Source organism: Gracilinanus agilis, chromosome 2 (genome assembly GCF_016433145.1).
Source record: "Gracilinanus agilis isolate LMUSP501 chromosome 2, AgileGrace, whole genome shotgun sequence".
NCBI classification, from domain to species: domain Eukaryota; kingdom Metazoa; phylum Chordata; class Mammalia; order Didelphimorphia; family Didelphidae; genus Gracilinanus; species Gracilinanus agilis.
The window spans coordinates 602,035,525-602,060,350 of NC_058131.1; the positions used below are offsets into that span (position 1 = coordinate 602,035,525).

The 24,826-nt window shown below is 37.6% G+C and overlaps 1 protein-coding gene across 1 annotated transcript in view; it reads right to left on the minus strand.

The window, feature by feature from the left end:
• The window catches only part of RASGRF1 (Ras protein specific guanine nucleotide releasing factor 1), a 204,311-nt gene that overhangs the window by 34,939 nt on the left and 144,546 nt on the right, over positions 1-24,826 (minus strand). The window contains exons 14-19 of the mRNA XM_044660151.1: positions 19,519-19,767; positions 13,713-14,083; positions 9,397-9,522; positions 6,697-6,867; positions 6,524-6,578; positions 6,377-6,415 (exon numbers count right to left, since the gene is read on the minus strand). Of these exons, the coding sequence (XP_044516086.1) occupies positions 6,377-6,415; positions 6,524-6,578; positions 6,697-6,867; positions 9,397-9,522; positions 13,713-14,083; positions 19,519-19,767 (1,011 nt within the window). The remainder of the gene's footprint in view (positions 1-6,376; positions 6,416-6,523; positions 6,579-6,696; positions 6,868-9,396; positions 9,523-13,712; positions 14,084-19,518; positions 19,768-24,826) is intronic.

Consider the following 24,826-nt stretch of genomic DNA (forward strand, 5'->3'; position numbering starts at 1 on the left):
ATTCTTACAGACTAGGACCTTATATGAACTGCCATGAAGGGGGGAAAAAAACATTAGACCAAAAAATTTCAGTTCAGGTACAATTTAAGAGGAAGAATTACCTTAATTGACCTCTCTCTTTTTTTTTAAAACCCTTACCTTCCATCTTGGATTCAATACTGTGTATTGGCTCCAAGGCAGAAGAATGGTAAGGGCTCCACAATGGGGTTAAGTGACTTGCCCAGGGTCACACAGCTGGGAAGGGTCTGAGGCCAGATTTGAACCTAGGAACTCCCATCTCTAAGGTCTGGCTCTCAATCCACTGAGCTACCCAACTGCCCCCTGACCTAATTTTTAAGGACAATTTTATTTCAGCTAAATAATGTGTCTCCTCCAGCATATAACATTTTTCTGTGGATTGAAAGTGCTCAATGTCTGTTTTATTCTATCACTGAACATGCTAATCCCTAGAAGAACATCACCTAAGTAAATGACAGTCCCTTTTAGATTGTTCGGTAGCTACAAAATGTATTCATGTAAAACTTTGGGTTGTCATTATTTTAAGACAAAACCCTCAGCTATAATTGTATCTTACCCACCTCATCCCCCTTAACTGCACCACCCCTAAAAAAATACCTGATCTATCTTCAACAGAAATTAATTATGTTGAATAAGGGAATATTCACATTACACTCTTAGAGATTAGCATCCAAAGAAGTGAGTAGGTGACTTGTGAAAATGTACCATACCTGCAATGTTTCAAGGAGGCTGAGCAAAATGATGGGCTTTAAACACACTAATAGAACACATCTTTTTAGACTTTTCTACATGCAGAATAAGAGAAAGAAAAAAAAGACACAATAAGAGAAAATGAGTTTTAATTATAGGATGAAAGATTTAAAAGTTAGGTTTTAAGAGCTGTAATATTTTGTAAAAGCTTTATGTAATTGTTGTAAATTTTTTAGAATCAACTGGAAGAAACCTTAGAGTTTAAATGATTTGTCCAAAGTCTCAAGGCTGGTGGTAGAACCAGAAATACAACTCAATGGTATTTAAGATTCCCATTACCATTACTAGGTGAAGAATTTCTAATTCTAATGAGAGACTTTTCATGAACTGAATCTTTACCTAACTATATAAGACTGAAAAGACCCAATACATCAAGTGACCTCTGTGGCCCCTTCTAATTCTACGATTTTCTTATTTCTGAAGTCATAATCATTATTTTAAACCACTGCTAAAGTTACCTAATGATGTAATAATAACTCTGCAACTGAGTGCAGATAAACTAGACTACCCAATCTTAGGTTAAATACAACAGTGTCTAACACCAGTAAAATTTTTACTATTTTTCTATAGCAAGAGTTGGTTGACCTCAGACCACGTGTAGAAATGAAGTCAAACCTAGAAGGACATTTAGAGGTCCTTTATTCTAAACCCATTACTTTACAACTAGAGAAATGAGATTTTTGTGTGACTTTCCCAAGTTCATCTAACTAGTTACAGCCAAAGCAAAAAACAGAACTCATGGCTTATGTATCACAGTCCTGTTTTCTTATACATACAACCTATAGTATTTACTGATCTCTTAAATGGTTATGCCCTCACTCACTCCTTTAACTGTCTTAAATTTATTTTAATTTATTCTATTTCTGCTTATTATGTTATTTCCTGATGTACTCTAATAGGTAAGTTCCTTGAGAACTAGAATTGTTTTTTTCTTTGTGTTTTCATAGTAGCCTAGCAAAGTGCCTGGTACATAGTAGGTGTTTAATAAATGCTCCCTGATCGATACATGAATCTCTATTGAACCACATGCCTTAATTTGGGTGGTGGTTATGTGAATTAAGAAATAAGGTAGCATGTAAGAGAAGCTGTGTAGGTAGAACTGGCAAGATTTATCAGATGACTGGATTTGTGGGTTGAAAGTTAGGAATCAATTCTAACACAAAAATAAATGGTAGTACTTTCAACAGAAATTTAAAAGGTATAGATTGAAGAGAAAATTAACACATTCTTTTTAAGAGAGGTTGAGTTGGGCCATCTAATTTTAAATGTCTAGTAAGCAGTTGATAATATGGGACTGAAACTCAGAGGAGTCACTAGGGCTGGATATATAGATCTGTGAACCATCTGCATGGTGATAATTAAACCCAGGAGAGCTGATGAAGTTATCAAAAAAAGGGAGAGAAAAGAGAAGGAAGCCTAGGACAGAGCTTTGGGGAACACTCACTGACACAGATGAGGAATCACCAAAGTAAACTGAGGAAAATATGAATTACTATTTGCAAATATACTGATACAGGGACTAAAATTCCTCTGAATGAAATAAAATATAACAATCTAACCAAAAAAACAAACAAACAAAAAAAAGAAATCTAACCTAACAAACAATGGGTGTCAATTCTCATGAGTCTGATTTAGCTAATAAAATTTTGAAAAAATTAAAAAAAAAAAAAAAATTAATGTTGAATTAGGAAAAAAGGCTAAAGATGAGACAATACTACATTCCAATATGACAAATACAGCCCAAACTATTTAAATAAGAGGCTAATTTTGAAAAATAGGAAATGAATAAAAGTAAAGAATTTATTCTTTAGGGGGCAACTGGGTAGCTCAGTGGATTGAGAGTCAGGTCTAGAGACAGGAGGTCCTAGGTTCAAATCTGGCCTCAGACACTTCCTAGCTGTGTGACCCTGGGCAAGTCACTTGACCCCCATTGCCCACCCATACCACTTCCACCAAGGAACCAATACACAAAAGTTAAGGGTTTAAAAAAAAAAAGAATCTGGCATCATCTTAATGGGAAAAACATTGTGGGAGAAAATCACTAATGCTGCATTTTGTTTTGCAAGTGGTGCTTTGTTTTTGTTTAGTTTTAGTCATTAAAAAAACAATAAACAGCAGCATTTTGTATTCTCTACACTTCTCAGTAAATCATGTGACTGTGAAGAGAAACTCTGCTATCAATTGGGAAAAATCATCTAGGAAAGTCTACCTGTTCCCTTCTCCTATTTTCATCAAGGAAACCTTTGATATGTGCATAGACTACTCTCACAAATATTTTTAGAAATATGAAGGTGAGACATATGGATCAATTTTGAAGATGTCCAAAAGATATTACAAAATTCAAAATTTCAACAAATAGTTATTAAGCACTTTACATATAAGGCATGTTGGAAGAATGGAAAACAGTGGAAAATTCTTAAAGTACTATTAGAACTAAAAAAAGTCACCAAGAAGACAGTAAATATTGAGTCATATCCTATTTCCTTATCTCTAAAAATATTTGTGAGAGTAGTCTATGCACATATCAAAGGTTTCCTTGGTGAAAATAGGAGAAAGGAACAGGTAGACTTTCCAAGATGATTTTTCCCAATTGATAGCAGAGTTTCTCTTCACAGTCACATGATTTACTGAGAAGTGTAGAGAATACAAAATGCTGCTGTTTATTGTTTTTTTTTAATGACTAAAACTAAACAAAAACAAAGCACCACTTGCAAAACAAAATGCAGCATTAGTGATTTTTCTCCCACAATGTTTCTCCCATTAAGATGATGCCAGATTCTTTTTTTTAAATCCTTAACTTTTGTGTATTGGCTCCTTAGTGGAAGTGGTATGGGTGGGCAATGGGGGTCAAGTGACTTGCCCAGGGTCACACAGCTGAGAAGTGGCTGAGGCCAGATTTGAACCTAGGACCTCCTGTCTCTAGGCCTGACTCTCAATCCACTAAGCTACCCAACTGCCCCCATGCCAGATTCTTTGATAGATACAACTTCAGATAACTCAATTCCACAGTCCTCTAGCAGTATTAAGTAACATAAAATATTGAAAATATGGGAGACACTTAATGCATTTTTCAAAGGAAATAGTTATTCTCTATATCCTATAAATAATGAATTTTCTCGACGTTTCTGTTTGTGGGAGACATTGTCCTGACTGGCTCAAGCCCTGAAATACTACAAGTCTCTCTCAGTGAGATCCATAACTACTCAAATGAGATTGACTTAATAATTCCCATTGGAAAAGTAAGGAGCAGTATGATATTGTGGAAAGAACACTGCATTGGAGGTAGAAGACTTGACTAAATCCTAGCTGTACTTCTACCAAAGAGATCAAAGAATTAAATATAGCAGAAGGTGGAGATAACAGGAGAACCAAAAGTATCCTTAGAAAGATCCATAAATAACATCCTCCCATACATAGGCTACTTTCAGTGTAGCGATTCAGGATAGAGAGCTTCTCTCTGCTACATCTACAAGTTGCAATGTTTTCTAATGTTTTCTAGTTGCAATGTGAAGTGAGAAAAGATCTAACAGATACACAGTGATGCATACAGTTTAGTAGGCTAATGCATAGAGGTCCTATGTGATTCTTATCCAAATCTTCTAGATTCTCCCTAATGCATTTTTAATGCTTTGGGTATTTTAATAATTTGTAGATACCAGTGTGAAACTTGCCCGAGTTTCCATCTTTTGTTAGCCCTTAGTTCTTGATATATAACTAGTTGCCTCCAGGACCATAAACTACAAATTCTTCTCTTTCCCCCTAGCTCTATTCACATAGGCCTGTGGGCTTCAAATCCAATAATGCAACTGAGGCAGCAGAAAGAAATGAAATGTCCTGGAGAGGGAAATGGCTGAGGCAAGGAAATAGGGGAAAAGCAATTCCACTCTGGGAAACTTAAAAACAGAGAGTGCTTTCACTTTTTCTCTCTGGTACACTTTTTTCCTCCTGAATTCTTGGGGTCTCCTTTCTGTCTTCTCCATGTTTAAGTGTAGTGTGAAGATTTTCTCCATGGAAACCACTTGGGCTATTTCTATACAATATCATTTCTCCTTTTGCTACTGCTCTTCCCCCCCTTCCCTCTCCCCAAATACCCCAAAAGCAAACCAATTCCTACAAACAAACAATTGGTCAGTTCATTGATCATTCAGACAGTGTATTTGGCATGGTGTAGATTAAGAAAACTGATTAATATTTTTAAGTCAATTTTAATTAGTTATGTTGGTGCTTCTTCCTGTTAAAATACTAATCAGGTGCCTGACTATTTACTATGGAAATTCATCTCCATTCACTTCAAGAGGTGCCCTCAGGTTCTCTAAGGCCATGCCAGTAGAGGGCATGCTTTGATGTTAGCTATCAAAGCTTTGTGTTCAGATCTGTGATATCTGTCATTGGAAGATCAGGAAACTTAAGTGTGGAGAGGGCCACTATGGTTGGCTGTTGTCCTTCATACTCGAAGAGAACCAAAATGACATCCCTGCTGGTGTCTTTTGACTCCTGTCTAAAATGGATTTAACTGAATCAGAGTTGCATTAAGTGGTCACCTTCATGCTCTCTTCCAGAGTAATCAAAGTCCAATGGCAAGACAAAAGTTAAGACAACTGGTGATGGCTTGGGATGCAGCGGATGACGTTGGCTTCCTCAACATCGAACCAAGCTCTAAGCACTCCATGGAGTCTATTTCTGTTCCCTTCATAGCTGTTGGAACAAATTGTTTTCATCTGCCCCTTCTGCTAGAGGAAGTCTTCATGTGCCTGGGGTAAATATCCACCTAACTCACTGAGGAGTTTGAAGTCTGTTGGTTATCTTCGATCTGGTTTATCTCACCTGCTGAGGTGGTTTTATGGGAATGTGACTGCTGAGCATGCTATAACTTCTTGAGCCACAGGTGTGAGTCAGATGTCAGATGGACACCAAAGGAGGGAAGTAGCCCTGGCAAGCAGTTGGCAAACCCTCATGCCAGAGGCATGAGTCTGTCCTGAACACCCCATACACATTACTACCATAGGATCATTTTTTTCAGCCATAGTAACTCACGAAGACTATATTTTTTTAAATTAAAAGATGTAGAAGAATTGTAATCCATAATATATGTTAGTGGTGATGGTAACTATCCTGATGAAACCAGTGCTCTTTGTAATACTGAAATAAGTAGTGGTGCAGTAGAGAGATGACTTCCAACTTTAACCCAACCATGTACAACTGTTATGTTGTGGTTTGAGCCTAGAAGTTCAAACTGCTTCTCCTAGATATGGCTGTCACCTGCACAGTGGTTTGGGTTGTGGGCAGAGTTGAAATACTCTTGAGTTTAATCTGGCCCCTTCAAAGGAAGGCTTCCTATAATACTGGCCTTTTCAGAAAGCTAGTTTCTAGTTAATTCAGCAGATGTTTATTAGGCACCTAATTATATGTGCAAACCTTTGTGCTAGGGTTCATGAGCTCCTGATATATGACAATGGCATGAAGGAGTCCCCTTCCATTTTTTTAAAAAAGAAAACTGCCAAGTGACAGAAAAAAGACTATGGTAGATTTCCAATTTTAAGGATCATGCACTGGGCAAACCATCGAGAGACCTGAATATTGTTTCTGCCTATGGTGGAAGGGGGCTTACCATTTCTTGCTCAGCTCATTTTTGTTAAAGAGGATGGTCCTACAAGGAAAAAAATCTTAGGCTGCTCTTTAAGTACTCATCAGGTACTTAATTCTTTAGTACCTTTAAGGTTTACTATCCTTAAGGTAATGCTTCCAAATGTGTCACCTTTTGACCACTTCTCTTCTTAAAGACTCTCTTAAACTGACAGCCTTTGGTGGGACTTGGAGACAATGTCAAAGAAGGACCAAACAAGGATCATTAAATGGTTTGGGGGTCTTTGGTCAGTAGATCTTGGAGAGATTGCTTTCTCAGATAATCCCCAAAATGATCCCACATACCTGCACTCGCTAATGACATCCTTCTGTACTTCTCCTTGTTTGGTGTTCCCTCATTGGCTCCCGCAGTTGCTATGGCAAAAGCTGAGGCAGCCGAGAGGGCACTCCGGTTATTGTCCAGTTCTCGACAAGAAGTCATAACAACTCCATTGTTATAAGAAAATAGAGAAAATTCTGGTGGTGAGAAAGAACAAAGTAAACCATTAGTTTATTTCACCTGAAACTCTTTGGACTAGTTTCTACAATGGTAAAATAAGTGGGTTGAATGATATGATCTTTAAGGTCCCTGATAGCTTTCAGATTCTATTATCTGGATCATTCTAGTGAAAAGGGTCAAAAGGAGCCTCCGTTCCCTTCAGCATTTAGGCAGGTCAGGAGGGAACAGCTTCAAAAGCCAAATCAGGGGGGCAGCTGGGTAGCTCAGTGGAGTGAGAGTCAGGCCTAGAGACAGGAGGTCCTAGGTTCAAACCCGGCCTCAGCCACTTCCCAGCTGTGTGACCCTGGGCAAGTCACTTGACCCCCATTGCCCACCCTTACCAATCTTCCACCTATGAGACAATACACCGAAGTACAAGGGTTAAAAAAAAAAAAAAAAAAAAAAAAAAAAAAAAAGCCAAATCAGTAGGATATAATTTCAAAGACATTCTGGTAATCTGGGTGTTTCTCTTAAGCTTAAAGATTTATAATCAGGAAAGGAATCTTCAGTCTTCCTAAAACAGGCTTTATGGAGAATAATATAGTCTTTAGTTGGTAATTTTTAAGGTATGAATTTAGTTAATACCATGGTAAAATAAATTCATTCCCTTTTGCTCTTTCAAAATTAGGAGAAATGAAAAATAACTCACATGCAGCAGCCAGTTGGCTCAGTAGATAGAGCATTAGGACTGGATAGGAGGTCCTGGGTTCAAATCTGGTCTCAGATACTTCCCAGCTGTGTGACCCTGGACAAGTCACTTCACCCCAATTGCCTAATCATTACCACTCTTTTGCCTTGGAACCAATACTTAGTATCAATACTAAGACAAAAGGTAAGGGCACATAAAATAACTGCCTGTCATTCTCATGCAATAGGAAGGCATATTTATGAAGATGTCTTTTTTAAAAAACCCTTGCTTTCTTAGAATCTTATACTGTGTCTTAGAATCAATACTGTGTATTAATTCTAAGGTAGAAGAGTGGTAAGGGCTAGGCAATGGGGGTTAAGTGACTTGCCCAGGGTCACACAGCTAGAAAGTATCTGAGGCCAGATCTAAACTCAGGACCTTCTGTCTCTAAGGCCTGGATCTCAATCCACCGAGTTGCCCAGCTGGCCCCTATGAAGATGTCTTTTATAACTTTTATAATTTATAATATAAATAACTTATCCAGTTTTCCTTTTCTTAAAAATTTTTATAAAAGGTTTAACATGTCTCCGGGATAGGGCTGATAAAGCCTTACTTGAAGGCAGGAGAGGATATACTATTGTTCCTCATTATTTTCTGTTGAGTGATCCATCTTTAAGCAACTGGGTGCTTCTGGGAGTGCAATAGTAGTGGAAGCAGAGGGATGGAAGGATCTGAGCATGCAGAATCAGTTCATCATAAACATTGTATGGTAATGTGATTTTCCAGAATGGTATAATGAAAAGAAGTCAGGTTTTAAAGTCAGAAGACAGGGCTTTGAATCATAGTTTTGTCACTTACTGATTATGTGAACTTATTTAAGTGATGGCCACTTTGGGCCTCAACTTCTTTCTATGTAAAATGAAGAAGTTACACTAGATCAGATCATTAAGGCCCCTTCCAGCTCTAAATCTGGGATCTTACTTTGGGAGCCTGTAGGCTAACCATGTGACATTTAAAAATGGAACCCCTTCATTGTTATACTTAAAAAAAATAAGAACCTCTAGGCTCTGTAAATCAATTCACTCTTTCTGTCCAAAATACCAGCAACTTTGACATGAATTTTCCATGATTTATTTATGAAGTTCTATTTTATGCAGTCTATCTTTTTTTTCTCTTGAGAATGCTTTTCTATTTTAGACATTCATGTTGCAACTTGAAACAGGTTTTACTTATCTCCTAACCTGACCCTTCTAACCTCAATGACTCTGTTTACTTATACTTTTTCAAAAGGTTATGTGGCATGATGACTTTGACCTTCAGGGTACAGACTGAGATTTGGGGCACCTTTATTGTGAGATCCCTGGAAAGTGACAGGTACATAGTGTGAGGGTTCAAGAAACACAGTCAGTTGCAATTTACTCTGGACATCTTTGTGACTCAAGAAGTATTATAATTTTTTTTTTGAAAAAATGGACTAGAGGACTTCTCAAAGTTCTTTACACCTGTGACACTGGTTAACATCACTGATGATCTCTGTAACATTGGGCAAAATTGTTCACATGCCTGGGATGGATTAAATCTTTGAGTTTATATTTATAATATAAACCCCCAAGATATTATAATAAGCTGACCAAATATTATGTCCCACAGTGGCACCATGGAATAGCAGTTGCCTTTATGAGTTCATTCTTAAGACATCAATGACCATAGGATTAGAGTTTTATAGCTAAAAGTTTCCAAATAGGACAACCTCCTTATTCACAGGTAAACAATGAATAAAATAACCCTAACATTATTGTTTTATTATAAAATCTCATCATTTGTTAATTTAATTGAACCATTTTTTGTCTTCACATTGTTGGCTTGTGATAAGCAATACCTGAAGCATTCTTGCTTTTGATTGATTTTGGGGTAGTTGGGGACTTAGTGGGTGAAGTTTCTGTGTCTGCATCATCACTCTGGTTTTGATCATTATCTGACTCTTCTCTTACTGAGACTTCTGAGCCTAGGAGAAAACAAAGAAATGGTTTCATTTTCCTCTTCCATTTAGAAATGCACATTCATTTCTGTAGCTTGGGAAAGTTGAACAATTTAAATTTTCTATAATCCATAATCATTCAAAGAGATTATTATCCTATTTTCTATCAGATGAAATCCTGGGCTTCCTTTTAGTGATTCTGTACATTGTATCAGAACAATTAAAAGTCATAATTTATGAAGGTAGTTATTTTGGTCACTGACTTTTAGGAAAAATCTACTACCTCTTAATTATTTGGGGTTTATTTATTATAGTATCAGAAAGCTAACTATTGTGGGGTGACTGTCTACGGTTTTGAACCAGGATGTGGAAAATAAGGGTTACTGAGTACAGAGAGTGCTGAAAGCACATGCAGTCCTTCATCAGAGTAGAGACAAGAGTAATTAACAAGAATAATTAAAATACATGGGTACCATATAGTGGGCTCGGGTGAGCTTTTCTGCTGTTTTGTCAGCTCTCTGCCCAAGCGGTGGTCTTGAGCTGTGCTCATAGATGCTATTCAGGATTTGGGAATCTCAAAATAGAAAGAATCAAGAATGGTATAGTGCTTGGGTTCCCAAACTGTTCCCAGCCTAGAGAACTCACAGGGGTGTTACACAATATTAAATTTTTTCAACCTAGCTATTTAAAAAATAGAACTGTTAGGTATTTCATTTGGACTAGGGACCCACTGAAAAAATTACTGAGACTCTACGTCTAAGGTGGGCAGCTAAGTGGCATCTGGAGTTAGGAAGACTCATCTTCCTGAGTTCAAATCTGGCCTCAGACCCTTACTATTTGTGTGATCCTAACAAGCCACTTAATCAACTTTGCTTCAGTTATTCATCTGTTAAAAATGATCAGGGTAAGGAAATGACGAACCACTTCAGTATCTTTGCCAAGAAAACCTCAAATGGGGTCATGAAGAATTGGACACAACTGAAGTGATTGAGCAACAACAGCAACAAATCTAAGATGCCAAGAACTAGGAAACTGGGAATCTCTAATCTAGTGAAATAAGATATATTAGAAAAGGCGTGGAATTACACAGTCTTATTAAGAAGATGGTATCCTGAAGCTATGTAGCTGAAATTAAATTAAAAGAAATATATTACTTGCCAGTTTGATTTTTAAAATGTTCTATCTAATTAATTTGCAGACTACTTTTCATACCTGTTATAAATTGTAGATATTTATATTATTTGTTCAAAAGGCTTTATAGAAACTACTTAATCTAGGCCTCCTGATTTGGTATCACTGATTTGAAAGTTGATTCTACTAGCTAGTATTACCAAGGCATGGTTTTTTTTTTGACTCAATTTGATCAACTCAGTAATACGTTTAAATCCTTATTCTCCTGAGTAGAATATCCTGAGAGCCCCTTTTCGCTTTACTGTAAAATCAACAGCACTTTATAAGAGAAAAGTACTCCTCTTTTTGTGGGCCTCTCCTGTGATGTATGTAGTGACTGAACAAAACTTAGACATTTAGATCAAATGACTCACTGAATGGTTATTGTCCTGAAAATGTTTGAAATGGGTAATTCATAACTCATCTGACATTAGCCTCTCACTCTTTTCCCCACCCTTTGGATTTCTTTTTCTCTTTTTTTACCAGCTGCCTCACCTCCCTTCTCTACTCTAACTCTTTTGTGTGATGTTTTCCCTCATTAGAATGTAAGTTTCTTGAGAACAAGGACTGATTACTTGTTTGCTTTTATTTAAAGCTTTAGAATTTAGCACAGTGCCTAGCATATAGTAAATAATAAGTGTGTATTCTCTCTCTCTGTCTCTCTCTGTCTCTATCTCTGTCTCTCTGTCTCTGTCTCTCTGTCTCTGTCTCTGTCTCTCTCTGTCTCTGTCTCTGTCTCTGTCTCTGTCTCTGTCTCTGTCTCTCTCTGTCTCTGTCTCTCTGTCTCTGTCTCTCTCTCTGTCTCTCTCCCCCACCCCACCCCCCTCCTTTTAGGCAGGAAATCTTTGCTGAGAAACTTGAGGCAAATCAGTTACCGTGCTAGAAAAGAATCTAGGCAGTTGCAGACAAGAACCCTGCTAATGAGTACAATGTATTACTCTCTGAGCTTTAAATGATATTAAGCTTCTTTTGCAATTTGTCCATAAGGTAGATGGTTTTCTAAAATCTATGTCACCATTGCTATAAAATTCCCTATCTTCCTGTCAGAACTAGATCACTATCTATTTTTTGAACTCAACAGACCATTGCTTGTCTCTATGAATTTACAAGGTAGGAGATTTTTCCATTCTGGAATCTACCCGCTCCTCATCCTTGTCTTTTTCTTAAATCAGGTGCCATCTCCTATATGTAGCCCTCCCAGATTCCCCAAGATGAAAGTGTCCCTTCCAGGAGCAGCTAGGTGGCTCAATGGATAGAGGGCCAGATGTAGAGATGGGAGATTCTTTCTTTCTTTCTTTCTTTCTTTCTTTCTTTCTTTCTTTCTTTCTTTCTTTCTTTCTTTCTTTCTTTCTTTCTTTCTTTCTTTCTTTCTTTCGGGCTGACCTAGAGGAAGATTTCTCCAAATGGCATTATTTTGAAATATCACATGAAGCAGATAACTGGGGTACTTAGGTAGTATAGTGGATAGAGAGCCAGGCCTGGAGTCAGGAAGACCTGGGTTCAAATTTGGCCTTGGACACTTCCTGGCTTTGTAACCCTGGGCAAGACACGTAAGTCCAGTTGTCTAGCTCTTACCACTCTTCCGCTTGGAATCGATACTATTCAATACTATTAATTCTAAGACAGAAAGTAAGGGTTTTAAAAAATAAACCAGACAGCTGATACCTTGGCTCAATATCTCTGTCTCAGAATCATAGACACAGATGTCAGAAACAAAAGAGAGTTCCAATTAGCTCCCTAGACAAGAAATATCTTTTTAAAAAACATTATTACTGGTGTCATGTTTTATGTTATAATTCAGTTGGGAGTGGGTAGAATAATAAAGTCCCAATTATTCTTGGTTGAATTGGGTATAGGTCTTTGAATTTTAATAGTAAGTCAAATGGGACAGTAGCAAAAATTGAGACAGAATATAGAACCGAGCTTTTTGTTTAGCTTCTGGACGTCTCCCAATGCCTAGGTATATCTCTGATAGTGAACTCTGCTGATATATATGGAAAACTTATTTTTACTTTGATTTAAAATTATGTTCCCATTTAGTCTTTGTGGGGAAAAACAGGGCACAATGCAGATGGATAGTGATGTGTTTGGCTTTCTATTTCCCAAAGGATACCTATTTGTGGTCAATTTCCTTCAATTCCTTATTTAGTCATGTTGTATAATCCCAACCTTGTGGGTGTAGATCTGCCTTCTGGCCTCCGCAAAGCTCTGTACTATGATTCATCTGCTTTTCCTCGTCACTCATGGTTCTCAGTGCCACTGCTGTTGGTGGCTTCCCCCTGATTCTTTACATAATACATGCTCTTTGCCTCACCCACGCCTCTCACCTACATCTTTCTTCTTCACCCACAAATTGTTTTTTGTTTGTCAGCTTTATGATTCTGCTTGGGAAGTCCAATGTGATTGAATTTGTAGACTGCTAGAGCAAAATGACACACTGATTAAGTCTACAAGAACGAGGGAAAATTGGATTGGGACCAAAAGAATTGACTGTTCTAGGCCAACTTTGGCTCATGAAGACAGCCTTGATAATGGCAGAGCCCTTCCAAATATCAATCCTTCCTGCTCGTGGCCTGGCTATTGGAAATTGGACTGACTGAATCTTTTGGTAAAGTCCAAGAGATCTGTACTGTTAAGATGAAGCTGACATGTTTCTTCTGAAACTTACAGTTCTATCTGTTCTTGATCTCTGCTCAAACTATGTTTTTTTAAATTTTGATTCAGGCTAGGATACCCTCGGTGTAAGAATATCAATCTACAGCTGGACATAGTGGTGTGTGCTTATAATCTCTGCCACTAGGAAAGCTGAGACCAGTGGATCGCCTTGAGCTCTGGAGTTGTCAACTACATTGGGTTATGCCAATCAAATATCTAAGTTCAGAATTAATATGGGAAGTTACATCAGGTCCCTAAGCATTGGCTAATTGGCCCAAGTAGGAAATAGAACAGGTCAAACAGCAGTGGGATTGGGCCTGTGAAAGACCTCAGTGAAAATTTTCATCCTGGATGAGAGTGGGGAACCCAGCCTCTTTTAAAAATCAACTTACTTTGTTTGTTGAGATTTGAGTCTTCTATTTTTTCAGCTGTACCTTCACCCTCATCAGGTATCTTATTAGGAAAGTTACTCGATACATATAATTTGCTGATGTCCAGCGTGGTCTTACTAAAAGGTGACATAGAAGAATACATGCTTGCATAGCCATTTGAAGAGCAGCTTAAAGCAGCCAGATCCAAAGCCTTTCCTCCAGTGATGATGGGGATGTTTAAGGAAAGCTTTCTTCTTCTACTTGGTGAAGATGACTTGGTAATGGATAGAGGTGGTGGGGAGGAGAACTTGCGATTAGCTCTTGGGGACTTAGGAGGTTCACCATACAGAAGCTTGTTGTTTTGGCCGCTGGCAAACAAGAGCTCCAGTGACCTGTTGGGAAACAAAAACTTATTCTCTTTCTGCTGTAAAGAATGCCCAATTCTATTTTTCTGCCCTTTTGTGGTGGCCAAATCCCAAGAGTCATATGTTCTTTGCCAATAGCTCATACCCATCTATCCCACTGTAGTTTTTAAAGAACATACCTTACAACAGCTCTGTAAAGTAATTAGTACAGTCATGATTATAATCATAGATGAGGTAATTGAGACAGAGGTTCAGAGATTGAGACCCATGACATTGTTGACCATCCTCTCTTCCAGAATACTCTTTCTTCCATGGATTTACACAGCACTATTTTCCCCTGGTTCTCTTCTTAACTTGTCTGATACCTCTCTCTTTATTAAGTCTTCTTTGCTGAGTGCTCATGAGACATATCATACCCCCTTACTGTGAACATACATGAAAGCACCTTTTCACTTCCTGTAAAACCCTTGGCCCCCTCTATATATAAACTCTTTTTCAGTGACCCTATCGACTCCAATAGGTTTAATTATCTTCTCAGTTCAAATGATTATCAGATCTCTATATCTAATTTCATTCTCTCAGGAGTTTGAGACACATATTACTGACTGCATTTGGACACCATGAAGTGGATGTCCCATAGGCATCACAAACTCAGCATGTCCAAAACAGAATACATTATCTTTTCCCTCAAATTCTCCTTTCTTTAAAATTACCATCAAGTGTACCATCAACCCCCTAATCAGACTCACAACATCAGTATTCTCAACTCTGTACTCCTACTCATCCTGCATATAATCTGTTATCAAATCGATTGTTACCATATCTTTTATACATGTTCCATTCTCTCTACTTCCATAGCCACCATCTTAGTTCAGACCCTCATCAACTCTTGCCTCAACATTGTGACGGTCTACTAATTGGTCCCTCCTTGCCTCGTCTTTCCCCACTCCAGTCTATATAGCTGCCAAAATACACAAATATTGTTGGGTCAGTCTTCCACTGAATAAGCTTCAGTGGTTTCCAGTTGCCTCTAGGAAAAAAGTAAACTCTTCTGTCTGCCATTTTGGACCCTTTAAAACCTGATCCCAACTTGTCCTTCCCTCTTCATTATACAATACTCCTCTTTCCATATGCTATAGTCTAGCAATACTGGTCTTCTCTATGTTTCTCACATTCAAAAGTCTATGGTTTATTTCTGTGCCTTTGCACTGGTTTGCCCACATGCCTTTCTCCTTAACTCTAATTCCCTAACTTTCCATACATATTTTTCCTGATCTGCCCCCTGCTTTCTCTCCATCTTAAGTTTAACTTTTGCCTTATTTTGTATAGACTCATATTCTGTCTCTCTGACAGAATAGAAGCTCTTTGAGAGTTGGAATAATTTAATTTTTGTAATTTTATTTCTAGCACCTACAAGCACCTGGTATATAACAGACACTTCATAAATAAGTATTTGTTGGGTAATGTTTAGCTAAATCTCTTCATTTTATGGTTGAGATAAGCAATATTCTGATCCTATGTTGAGTTCAAAAGTAGGTTTACCTACTGGGAATAGAAAATTTTGACCAACCAATTAAAATATTGGTTGGTTGGTGTATAATTTTCATTACAAATTATTTATCATAAATAATTATTATTCCATTTTATTACAAATTATCATTATACTATTTCTTATTACAAATTATTAAAGCAGTTTTATAGTTTAATCAGTCTAGACTAGTTAACTAGTCTAGTTAGTGTTGGTAGTATGGATTACTTGTTTTACCAGGCCCTGATTACTTCTGGAGAAACTAACCACTGAGGGATCAAGAGGCCAGGTCTTGGATCCATAGTGTAGCGATGGGACTAGGCAAGACCTATCTGATTAAATTTAACTATCTAATGGGTCTCTGCATATCTCCCATATAAACTTTTTTGAATGCTTCTGCAGCCAATTGAAAAGACTATTTCAAAATGTGTTAAGTGGATCAGAAATGGTTATAGAGTGTCTATGCCTCCTCCAGTCTTTCTACTTTCCTTACATAATATTGGAATTCTCCTGAAAGCAGCTCTCTAGCATCTGCCCCATGATGTCAGCATCTTAGCAAGTTGTCTTGAGCATTTCCATAACTAACAAATTAATTATTCTCTTTGACCAGATGGGAGCATATGAACCATGCACTCATTACATCTATGTTGACAATATCCTCCAACCCTTAACATCTGTCCTATTCCCATCTCTCCCATGACTTTTTTTGAGCTTTGGCCTTAGGTCCAAGAGGTTGTATGAGTAGGGAGGCATTTGAAGATAGGAAGGAGAAGAAGGGATTTAAAAGTTCACACATCTTTGTTCTCTGATTGGCCCATATTTCCTTAGTTATGCAATGCAAATATATAGCAATAGAGGGATTCAGAATCACTTTGGGGATAGTAGTTGCCATCCAAACAGGTTCTGCTCTCTTGAAACCTCCCTTCTTTTTAGAGTACACAGTGAGTGTTTCTGGGGGCTTCTCAGGTGGAAGAAATGTTTCTCTGTTAAATTTTGCTTGGGTGGCTGGAATTTCATTTTGTGATACTTGTCAGATGGAGTGGGGTTCCACAAGATACTATATTAGCTGTCTTATGGAAGTGCAACCTAGCATGTGAAAGAAAGCATTTAAGAATCTTTTCCTTTTTGTCTCCTCCAACTTCAGCCAAGTGAAACCATAAGTTGAAAACATGCTCCACTTGAGAAACAACTATTTCCAAGGTATTCAGCCAGAAATGTGGAAAAGGTATTGAGGTCAGTACTTTTGCATTGAGTACATTTCATTAGAAAGGTGTACAGGAGAGCTGGGCACTGAATATATGGAGCATGAAGAGATGATGGTGGGAGGTTTGGATATAACTTGCATCATCATGGGGATAAAAAAAGGCAGACCAGTAGAATTTTCCAACTTTCTTCTTTATGAATAATTTTGCTATTGTCTTACTTACCTCCTACAGCTACGATGAGCAAATTCTTTACTGCTGTATGGGTAAGTTCTAGCTCAGATGAAAAGGTACTGGTGTTATGGCTGGGAACTTTGACTGTAGGCTAGAGTCCCTGGGTGTCCCACTTTTAAAAGGGCAAGAGTTCTTGAGTTTGGTCTATGCTATAAAGCTCTGGTTAAGATTCCACTTAATTTTCTTTTTAAATGAAAGAAAAAATTAAGGCTAGATCTCCCCATTTTATCCAGGGCAGAGGTATAGTCACAAGTCACTTGCCTAATTCCACTCTGATCCTGGGAGCTATAAGCTGCTCCATATCTGACTTTGGTAGGTTTATCCTTCCCTAGACAACATGGTGGCTCCCACCAACTATTCCAAGGTTTATTGTAGTAATACTGAAGCTAGTATGGACACTTGATTGGCTTAGCCACCCTGTACTGAAGCTTACAACTCTTGAGCTCAGGAGCTCTACTTGCTTCAGCCTTCCCAGTAGCAGGGAGATGTACAGCAGCAGGGATTATAGGTGTATATCACCATGCCCAGTTCAGATTAAATTTTAACATGATCCTTCTATGGGGCACCTAAGTGGTACAGTGGATTGAGCACCAGCCCCAGAGTCAGGAGGACATGAGTTCGAATCTGGCCTCAGATACTTCCTAGTTGTGAGACCTTGAGAAAATCACTTAATCCCATTTGCCTAGATTTTGTCCTTCTTTCTTGGAGTTGTTACTAAAACAAAGTAAGGTTTAAAAAAACACAACAAAAAACAAATGAACAACCAAAAAAAAACCCCACCAAAAACCAAACAAACAACATGTTCCTTCCAGTATGTCTTTAATATAGAACTTAGGTTATTTAAAACTCTACACTCTAAGCACTTGTATTCTAGCCAGGTTCTAGCATTTAAGCCTATACAGTTTGTTTAGAGCAGGTCTATAGGTGAACCCAAGGCCTAAAAGAAATCTAGCTATAGTAAAAGGTTTTTTTTTTTAAAGTTTTATAGATTTCTTTTATCTTGATGTCACAGTTCTTTCACTCTGCGAAAGGCAGTATGGCACAAGTTGTAGAAAGTCAGAGCCAGGAAAACCTGAGTTCAAGTTATGTCTGCCTTATTCTGCTCTAGGTAACTCTCTAAAATTATAAATTTCAGAGTCAATGTTGACCTGAATTGATAGGAGTCTCTTTACCTGAAAGTTCCCTATGAAATCACAGGTCTAGTCCCTATTGGTATTTCACTCTACTCTACCCTTCCAGATTGAATCCTTCCTTGTAACAAAAAAACCCCCAATTAAGTAAAAAATCTATACAGTGACAATATATACAATATTCTGTCCTCCTAGGCTCCAGCCTTTCTTTCATGAAGGATGAGATAGGTTTTATTATCTGCCTTTTGGGACTTCCACTGGTTTATTTATTTACTCAAATTTAGACTTTGTTTTAGTGATCTTTTCACATAGTTGGCTTTAATTATTGATTGTCAGAAAAGTAATTTCTATAGCAAGACACAATTGCACTAATTTTGTTTCTACTTACTGGTTTGGTATCAGGAACACTGGACTTGGAGTGATCGGGGTTCCATTATTAGGTCTGATATCACTATGATCCTAGCTTTCCAATCAGTGGACCACACAGTTCCTGGCATACAGTAGGTGCTTAATAAATGTTGATTTATTGATTGAATGACACTTGAAACCCATAATAAAAATGTTTGTAGATTAATGAGTAAAAAAAATTGAAACACTGGGATACTTTTTCCCTCATTTGTTCTTAAAGGATGAGTTTTTGGGGATGGTGATTTCTGTGAGCAACATGGTATAGTGGAAAACACTGAAGGAAACTCAGATTCCTTGATTCTGTAGTAAGAGTAGCTGGGTTCAAATCCTGCCTTTGATACTTACTACCGGTGTCAGCTTGGGTAAGTTATTTAACCTCTCTGTGCCTCAAAATCCTCATCTATAAAATGAAGAAGTTGGACCATGTGACTTCTGAGATCCATTTTTGCTCTCATTCAGTGATGCTATATTGCTTCTAACTCTGAGAGTCTTTGATCTATGAGAAGAAAGGAATTGTGGCTACTTATAAAAATTATTAATTTGATCCTAAAAAGTTGATCCACTGGATTTGGATTCAAGAAGACTTTAAATTCTTCTCTGCTACATACTACCTGTAGAATGAAGGGGTTAGAGTAGATGGTCTTTAAATAAATTTTTAGCTGAAACTTCTGATCACAGAGGAAAAAATATATTTCATTCATTTTTTGATGATTCCTAATTTTGGAAATTATGTAGCAAATGCTAATCTTTTTTTTTGGTAATTAATACATAATCCATTGGGTCTACTGGCATTAAAGTTGATGGTGACCTATGAGTTGAAACAGAAATAAAGCCACTAATGAAAGAGATTAATATATACTCATTGCCCAGGTTCAGAAGTAAGGAATATGTTTGAGTCCGAGTAGTTGGCAACAATGGCCTTGGTTCCAGTGGTATAAACACTGATCACTTTGGTCTTACCTTGCAGGTATTGCACTAATAGGTTTCTTGTAAATAGTGATGAGCTTGTCCAGAACCACCACAGCTGTTGTGAAAACTCGATAGGAATGCAAGAAAGTGTTGAGGAAATCTATGCTCAGGAACCGAAGGTCTGTGAGCCTCTCTAGAAGTCGCCCTACACTGGCATAACGGATCTGTAGGACTTTACAAGAGTTCATGGTTTTGCTGAATCTGATGTCAACATCGTCACAATATAGGGAGGCGTCTGACCTATAGGGAAAAAGATAAAAAGAAAATATGACCTCAAGTATCACTTGGACAACATGGGCAATTTTAGGAAGATGAAAGCTTTCTACTAAAGAAAAGAGTCTTATGAGTCAGGGTTTCCCATGAATTATAAATTAATCTTGCAAAAGAGCAAAACACTGAATGCAAAGTAGTCTACCCACTTTTTCTTTCACCTTAGGTGGCAAAAGTAGTAAAAGTGAATTTGCTTTTCCTCTTTCAAATAATTCACTTAGGTAAAGTAGGTAAGTAGCTCTCTTTGAGGAAGCTATTGATGAACACCTCTCATTCTTTTGGAGAGCTGCTAATAGCCAAGTTGTTTTTGCTATTTACTTTCATTTTCATTAAATATATCAAATACTGAGAATGTATTGGATACCACAAGAAACCCAAGACCTGAAATCTTCTTCTTCCTCTACCTGGGGAGACAAGATATGTACACATGAAAAGATAGTAGAACAGTTATAAGAAGGCAAGGCAAAGCAACAAGTGTTAAATATAGTTATATTAAAAGAGTTTGTTCTATTGAGAATTTTTATTTTCACACTGCCCACTCCTGAACTGGCTTTATGCAGAATAATATAGTAGAAAGAATATTGGCCTGGCAAGTCAAAGACTTGGTTTCCATTGCTTGTTCTGCTACTGAGACAAGTGTGCAAACTTAGGCTATTTTTCTCACCTGTGAAGTGATGGGAGTTGGACTAGATGATCTCTGAAATTCTTCCAATTTGGATTGTCTATGACCTCATGATTCAATGAGGAATACAGGACTAGAGTAGTTGTAAAAATTTACATAAAGGAGACTTCTAGCTTTATAGGATTTGGTTAAGTCAAGAGGGAATGGAAGATATTCCTTTGAGGTGGGATCATATGAACGCAAGAGTAGAAGCAGGAATATGTGTTTGAGAGACAGAGAATAGAGTAGTTTGGGTTAATATGGGGTTATACCAGTGGTTCCCAAACTCTTTTGGCCTACCACCCCCTTTCTAGAAAAATATTACTTAGCCCCCTGGAAATTAATTAAAAAAATTAATAGTAATTAATAGGAAAAATAAATGCACCTGTGACCATCACCTCTTCCCTGGATCGCTGCAGCACTCACCAGGGGGCGGTAGCACCCACTTTGGGAATCACTGGGTTATACTGTAATAGGGGAATAGATCTTCTTGCTCACTTGATCTTTCCTGGAAGGTCTTCCTTCTCTGTGATAAATCCTTGGGCTCTTCACTGGGGCAGGTAAAGGCAATCACACCCTCTCCCTCTCCCAGCTTGACCAGAGTCCTCAAAATCTTTACCTTTAGTCTGTCTGCTAAGTCTGCTTTCTTACTCAAAGTCTATTCCCCTATTACAATACTTTTTCTTTTGGTTCATTATTTTGCCTTTATTTATTCTTTTTCTGTACTGGTTGCATGGGAATATATGAGCTTATAGCAAGAAAAACCTTTCTCCTTGACCAATAAATGGTATAGATTTCAATTCTGGTTTAGCCAAGTCAAATGCTGATAGAAGTCCTGTTCTAGCCCATCAGCTCCAGAAATACTGAAGTGCCAAGAGGTTATACAATATTAGGGTTGGGAAGGACTTGAAAGGTCATCTCCTACCTCCTATTCAATCCTGGAATCTCCTTTACGGGTATTGGTCTCATCAGTCTTGTTCTGCCATCTGGCCAATTCAGGACATGCTCATTCCCTTTTCTGTGGCAAACTTTCCAAATTTCTTTGTATCTTCTTTGTATTTTGTAGGCAACACAGTATAGTAAATAGAGAGCTAGCAAGTGAGTTCAAGTTCTTCTCTTGATACACATTGACCAGGCAAGTTATGTTCCATGTTCTAGGCAACTGTCTATGACTATGAGTTGCAGAAAAGGTTCCTGCCAGCATTGGTAGAGGTAGTATATACATACAAATACATAGATTTATATCTATATCTATAATCCTATCTACATCTATGTCTATCTATAAATACCTATCTGTCTGTCTGAAACTCTCAGATATAGCAGTTGTATACTCCTAGATATATCTACACACCTACAAATGGGTAAATAAATATGCATATATATGTGTGTAGATATGTATTGTTATTATTCAGTCATTTAGTTGTGTCTGACTCTTTGTGACCCCATGGACCATACTGTCCACAGGGTTTTCTTGGCAAAGATAGGAGTTTACCATTTCCTTCTGCAATGGATTAAGGCAAACAGAGGTTAAGTGATTTGCCCAGGGTCATATAGTTAATAAATGTCTGAGGCTGGATTTGAACTCAGATCTTCTCAACTCTAGACCCAGTGCTCTATCCATTGAGTCATCTAGCTGCCCCATATATATTATTATTATATATTACATATAATATGTGCATATACCTATGTGAATATATTATCCCCGTATATTATAATGTATACATGCACATATTATATTCATCTAAATGTATCTCTCTTTTTATCTCTCTGTCAGTTTGTCTGTCTGTCTGTCTATCTATTTATCTATCTATCTATCTATCTATCTATCTATCTGTCTATCTACCTGCCTGTCTCTCATCTCTCTCTCTTATCTCTATCATCTCTCTCTCTATCATCTCTCTATCATTTTCTATAACTATATCTCTCTTTCTATCTCTCTGTGAGTTTGTCTGTCTATCTATCAATCTGTCTGCTTATCTGTCTGTCTACCAACCTGCCTGTCTCTCTCTCTCTCATCTCTCTCTTATCTATCTCTCTATCATCTCTTTGTCATTTTCTCTATCTATCTATCTATCTATCTATCTATCTATCTATCTATCTATCTATCTATCTATCTATCTATCATCTATCTATCTCTCTATCATTTTTCTATATCTATATCTCTCTTTCTATCTCTGTCAGTTTGTCTATCTATCTATCTATCTATCTATCTATCTATCTATCTATCTATCTATCTATCTGTCTGTCTGTCTGTCTGTCTGTCTGTTTATCTGTCTACCCTCTCTCTCTCATCTCTCTCTTATCTATCTCTCTATCATTTTTCTATATCTATATCTCTCTTTCTAACTCTCTGTCAGTTTGTCTGTCTGCCTATTTATCTATCTGTCTGTCTACCTACCTGCTTTTCTCTCTCTTATCTATCTCTCTAACTCTATCATCTATCATTTTCTATATCTATCTCTCTATCATTTTCTATATCTATCTGTCATCTCTCTATCATCTTTCTATCTCTATCATCTATCTGTCTGTCTATCTATCTATCTATCTATCTATCTATCTACTATCTATCTATCTATCTATCTATCTATCTATCTACCTACCTACCTACCTACCTACCTAGTTATAATCTATCCCTGTGGCTATATTTTGTATTTACTTAGTTCTGCTCATGCTGAGGGTGAGGACTATTTCACTTTGTCTTTTTATTCCTAGCACTTAGCCCAAAATCTGGCCAAAAAGAGAAAATGCTTGCTGAACAAATGCAATACTTAGGACAGTAGTCATGTCCTCCCTAGGTATAAAGAGACAATGAATCCCTTTAGCCTAGGGTGTTTATTCTGAGAGTCAAATGTGTGTGTGTGTGTGTGTGTGTGTGTGTGTGTGTGTGTGTGTGTGTGTGTCGCACCCACGTGTGTGTGCTTATGCCCTAGATATATATTTTCTCTTCACCAGTCTTATCAACCCCAGTTTTTTCAACCACTCCTGAAAGTGTAGTTTATGACAAAATCTTTCTTAAATTGTAGTGTCTACAAGGAAAATTATAGCCTGAATGTCACAAATCTTGATTAAGGCTGATTGTAGTCTGACTGGACATTATATTCTCATTAACAAAATATGAGATTGTTCTCTTTTTCTCCAAGGCTGGGTTTGGGAAGGAGAGAGGGGACTGAGGGACTCTGTGGAGAGAAACTGGAATTAGCATCGTCTTGAGGACCCACAGATTAGGAAATAGATCTATGCCCAGGAGTGGATAAAGGTGACAAAAGGATTACAAAGAAAACACTCTCTCTGGAACATTCATTGTTTGAATCAGGCTGATGTGAAGGGGACAGGTTGGAAGAGTTTTTCAAGGTTCCTAAAGGTCAAATATAGCACATTACCTTTTCTCTTTTTAAATTAGGTTTATCACTTTATTAGGATAAGAAGCTTTTGGTGAGGAGTTTCCTTGATAAGTTCAAGTTATCATCTTCTGGGTAAACCAAAGTCTTAGAGAGAGGCCCGGAGCTCTGACTGGTTTAAATGCTTGGAGTCCTACAGCTAGTAAAAGGCAAAGGTAGGATTTGAAGCCACTTTCTCCTGATGCTGAGGCCAGCTTTCTATGCATTTATTATACCCTACTAGCTTTCACATGGAAAATTGAAGCTCAAAGGGCCTTTACAGAATATCTAGTACAACTAATCTCCTCTTTCTTCCTCCTCCCTGCCTCCCACATTTTTTATTTTCTACCTAAGAAAGCAACTGGAGCTTAGGGAAGTTGAAGGAGTATTAGGAGCAGAATTGGATTGAAATGATTCTTTCTTCCTGAATCCTGGAATCAAGCCCAAAGATTTTATTGCACTATTTAATGTTGCTCTTAATGTGGAGTTTGGAAATTTGGAAGACCAGATGACGATTATGCAATAAATTCATAATTACAAATGAGTATTTGCATTTCTCTTCTTAGCCTTATTAAATACTTTTGTAGACTCTGCAGACTCCTTTTCAATTGGCTGTGGTTCAAGGAAGGGGAGTTTACTTTTATTTCAAAAAAGTCCTTAAAACATTGAAATTCAGAGAATTCTCTTTTTCCTAAATTTCCGTGCACTGGAGTGGGAATCAAGGGGCATGGGTTGTGGTTTTGTTCTATGATTGTTGGGCAGATCATTTCTCTAGATTTGAATTTACTCCTCTATAATATGGTAGAGTTAGACTAGATCAGAAGTCCCTAAACTTTTTGGGGATCAGGTACCTCTGTGACAGTTTGGTGAAATTTATCAATCTCTTCACTGGTTTGTTTGTTGCCATTCCAAATGAATGGAAATACTACATTTCAGTTAGAAGATAGTGGAAATAAAAATGTACTTTTTCCCCCATCCCCGTTCACCAACC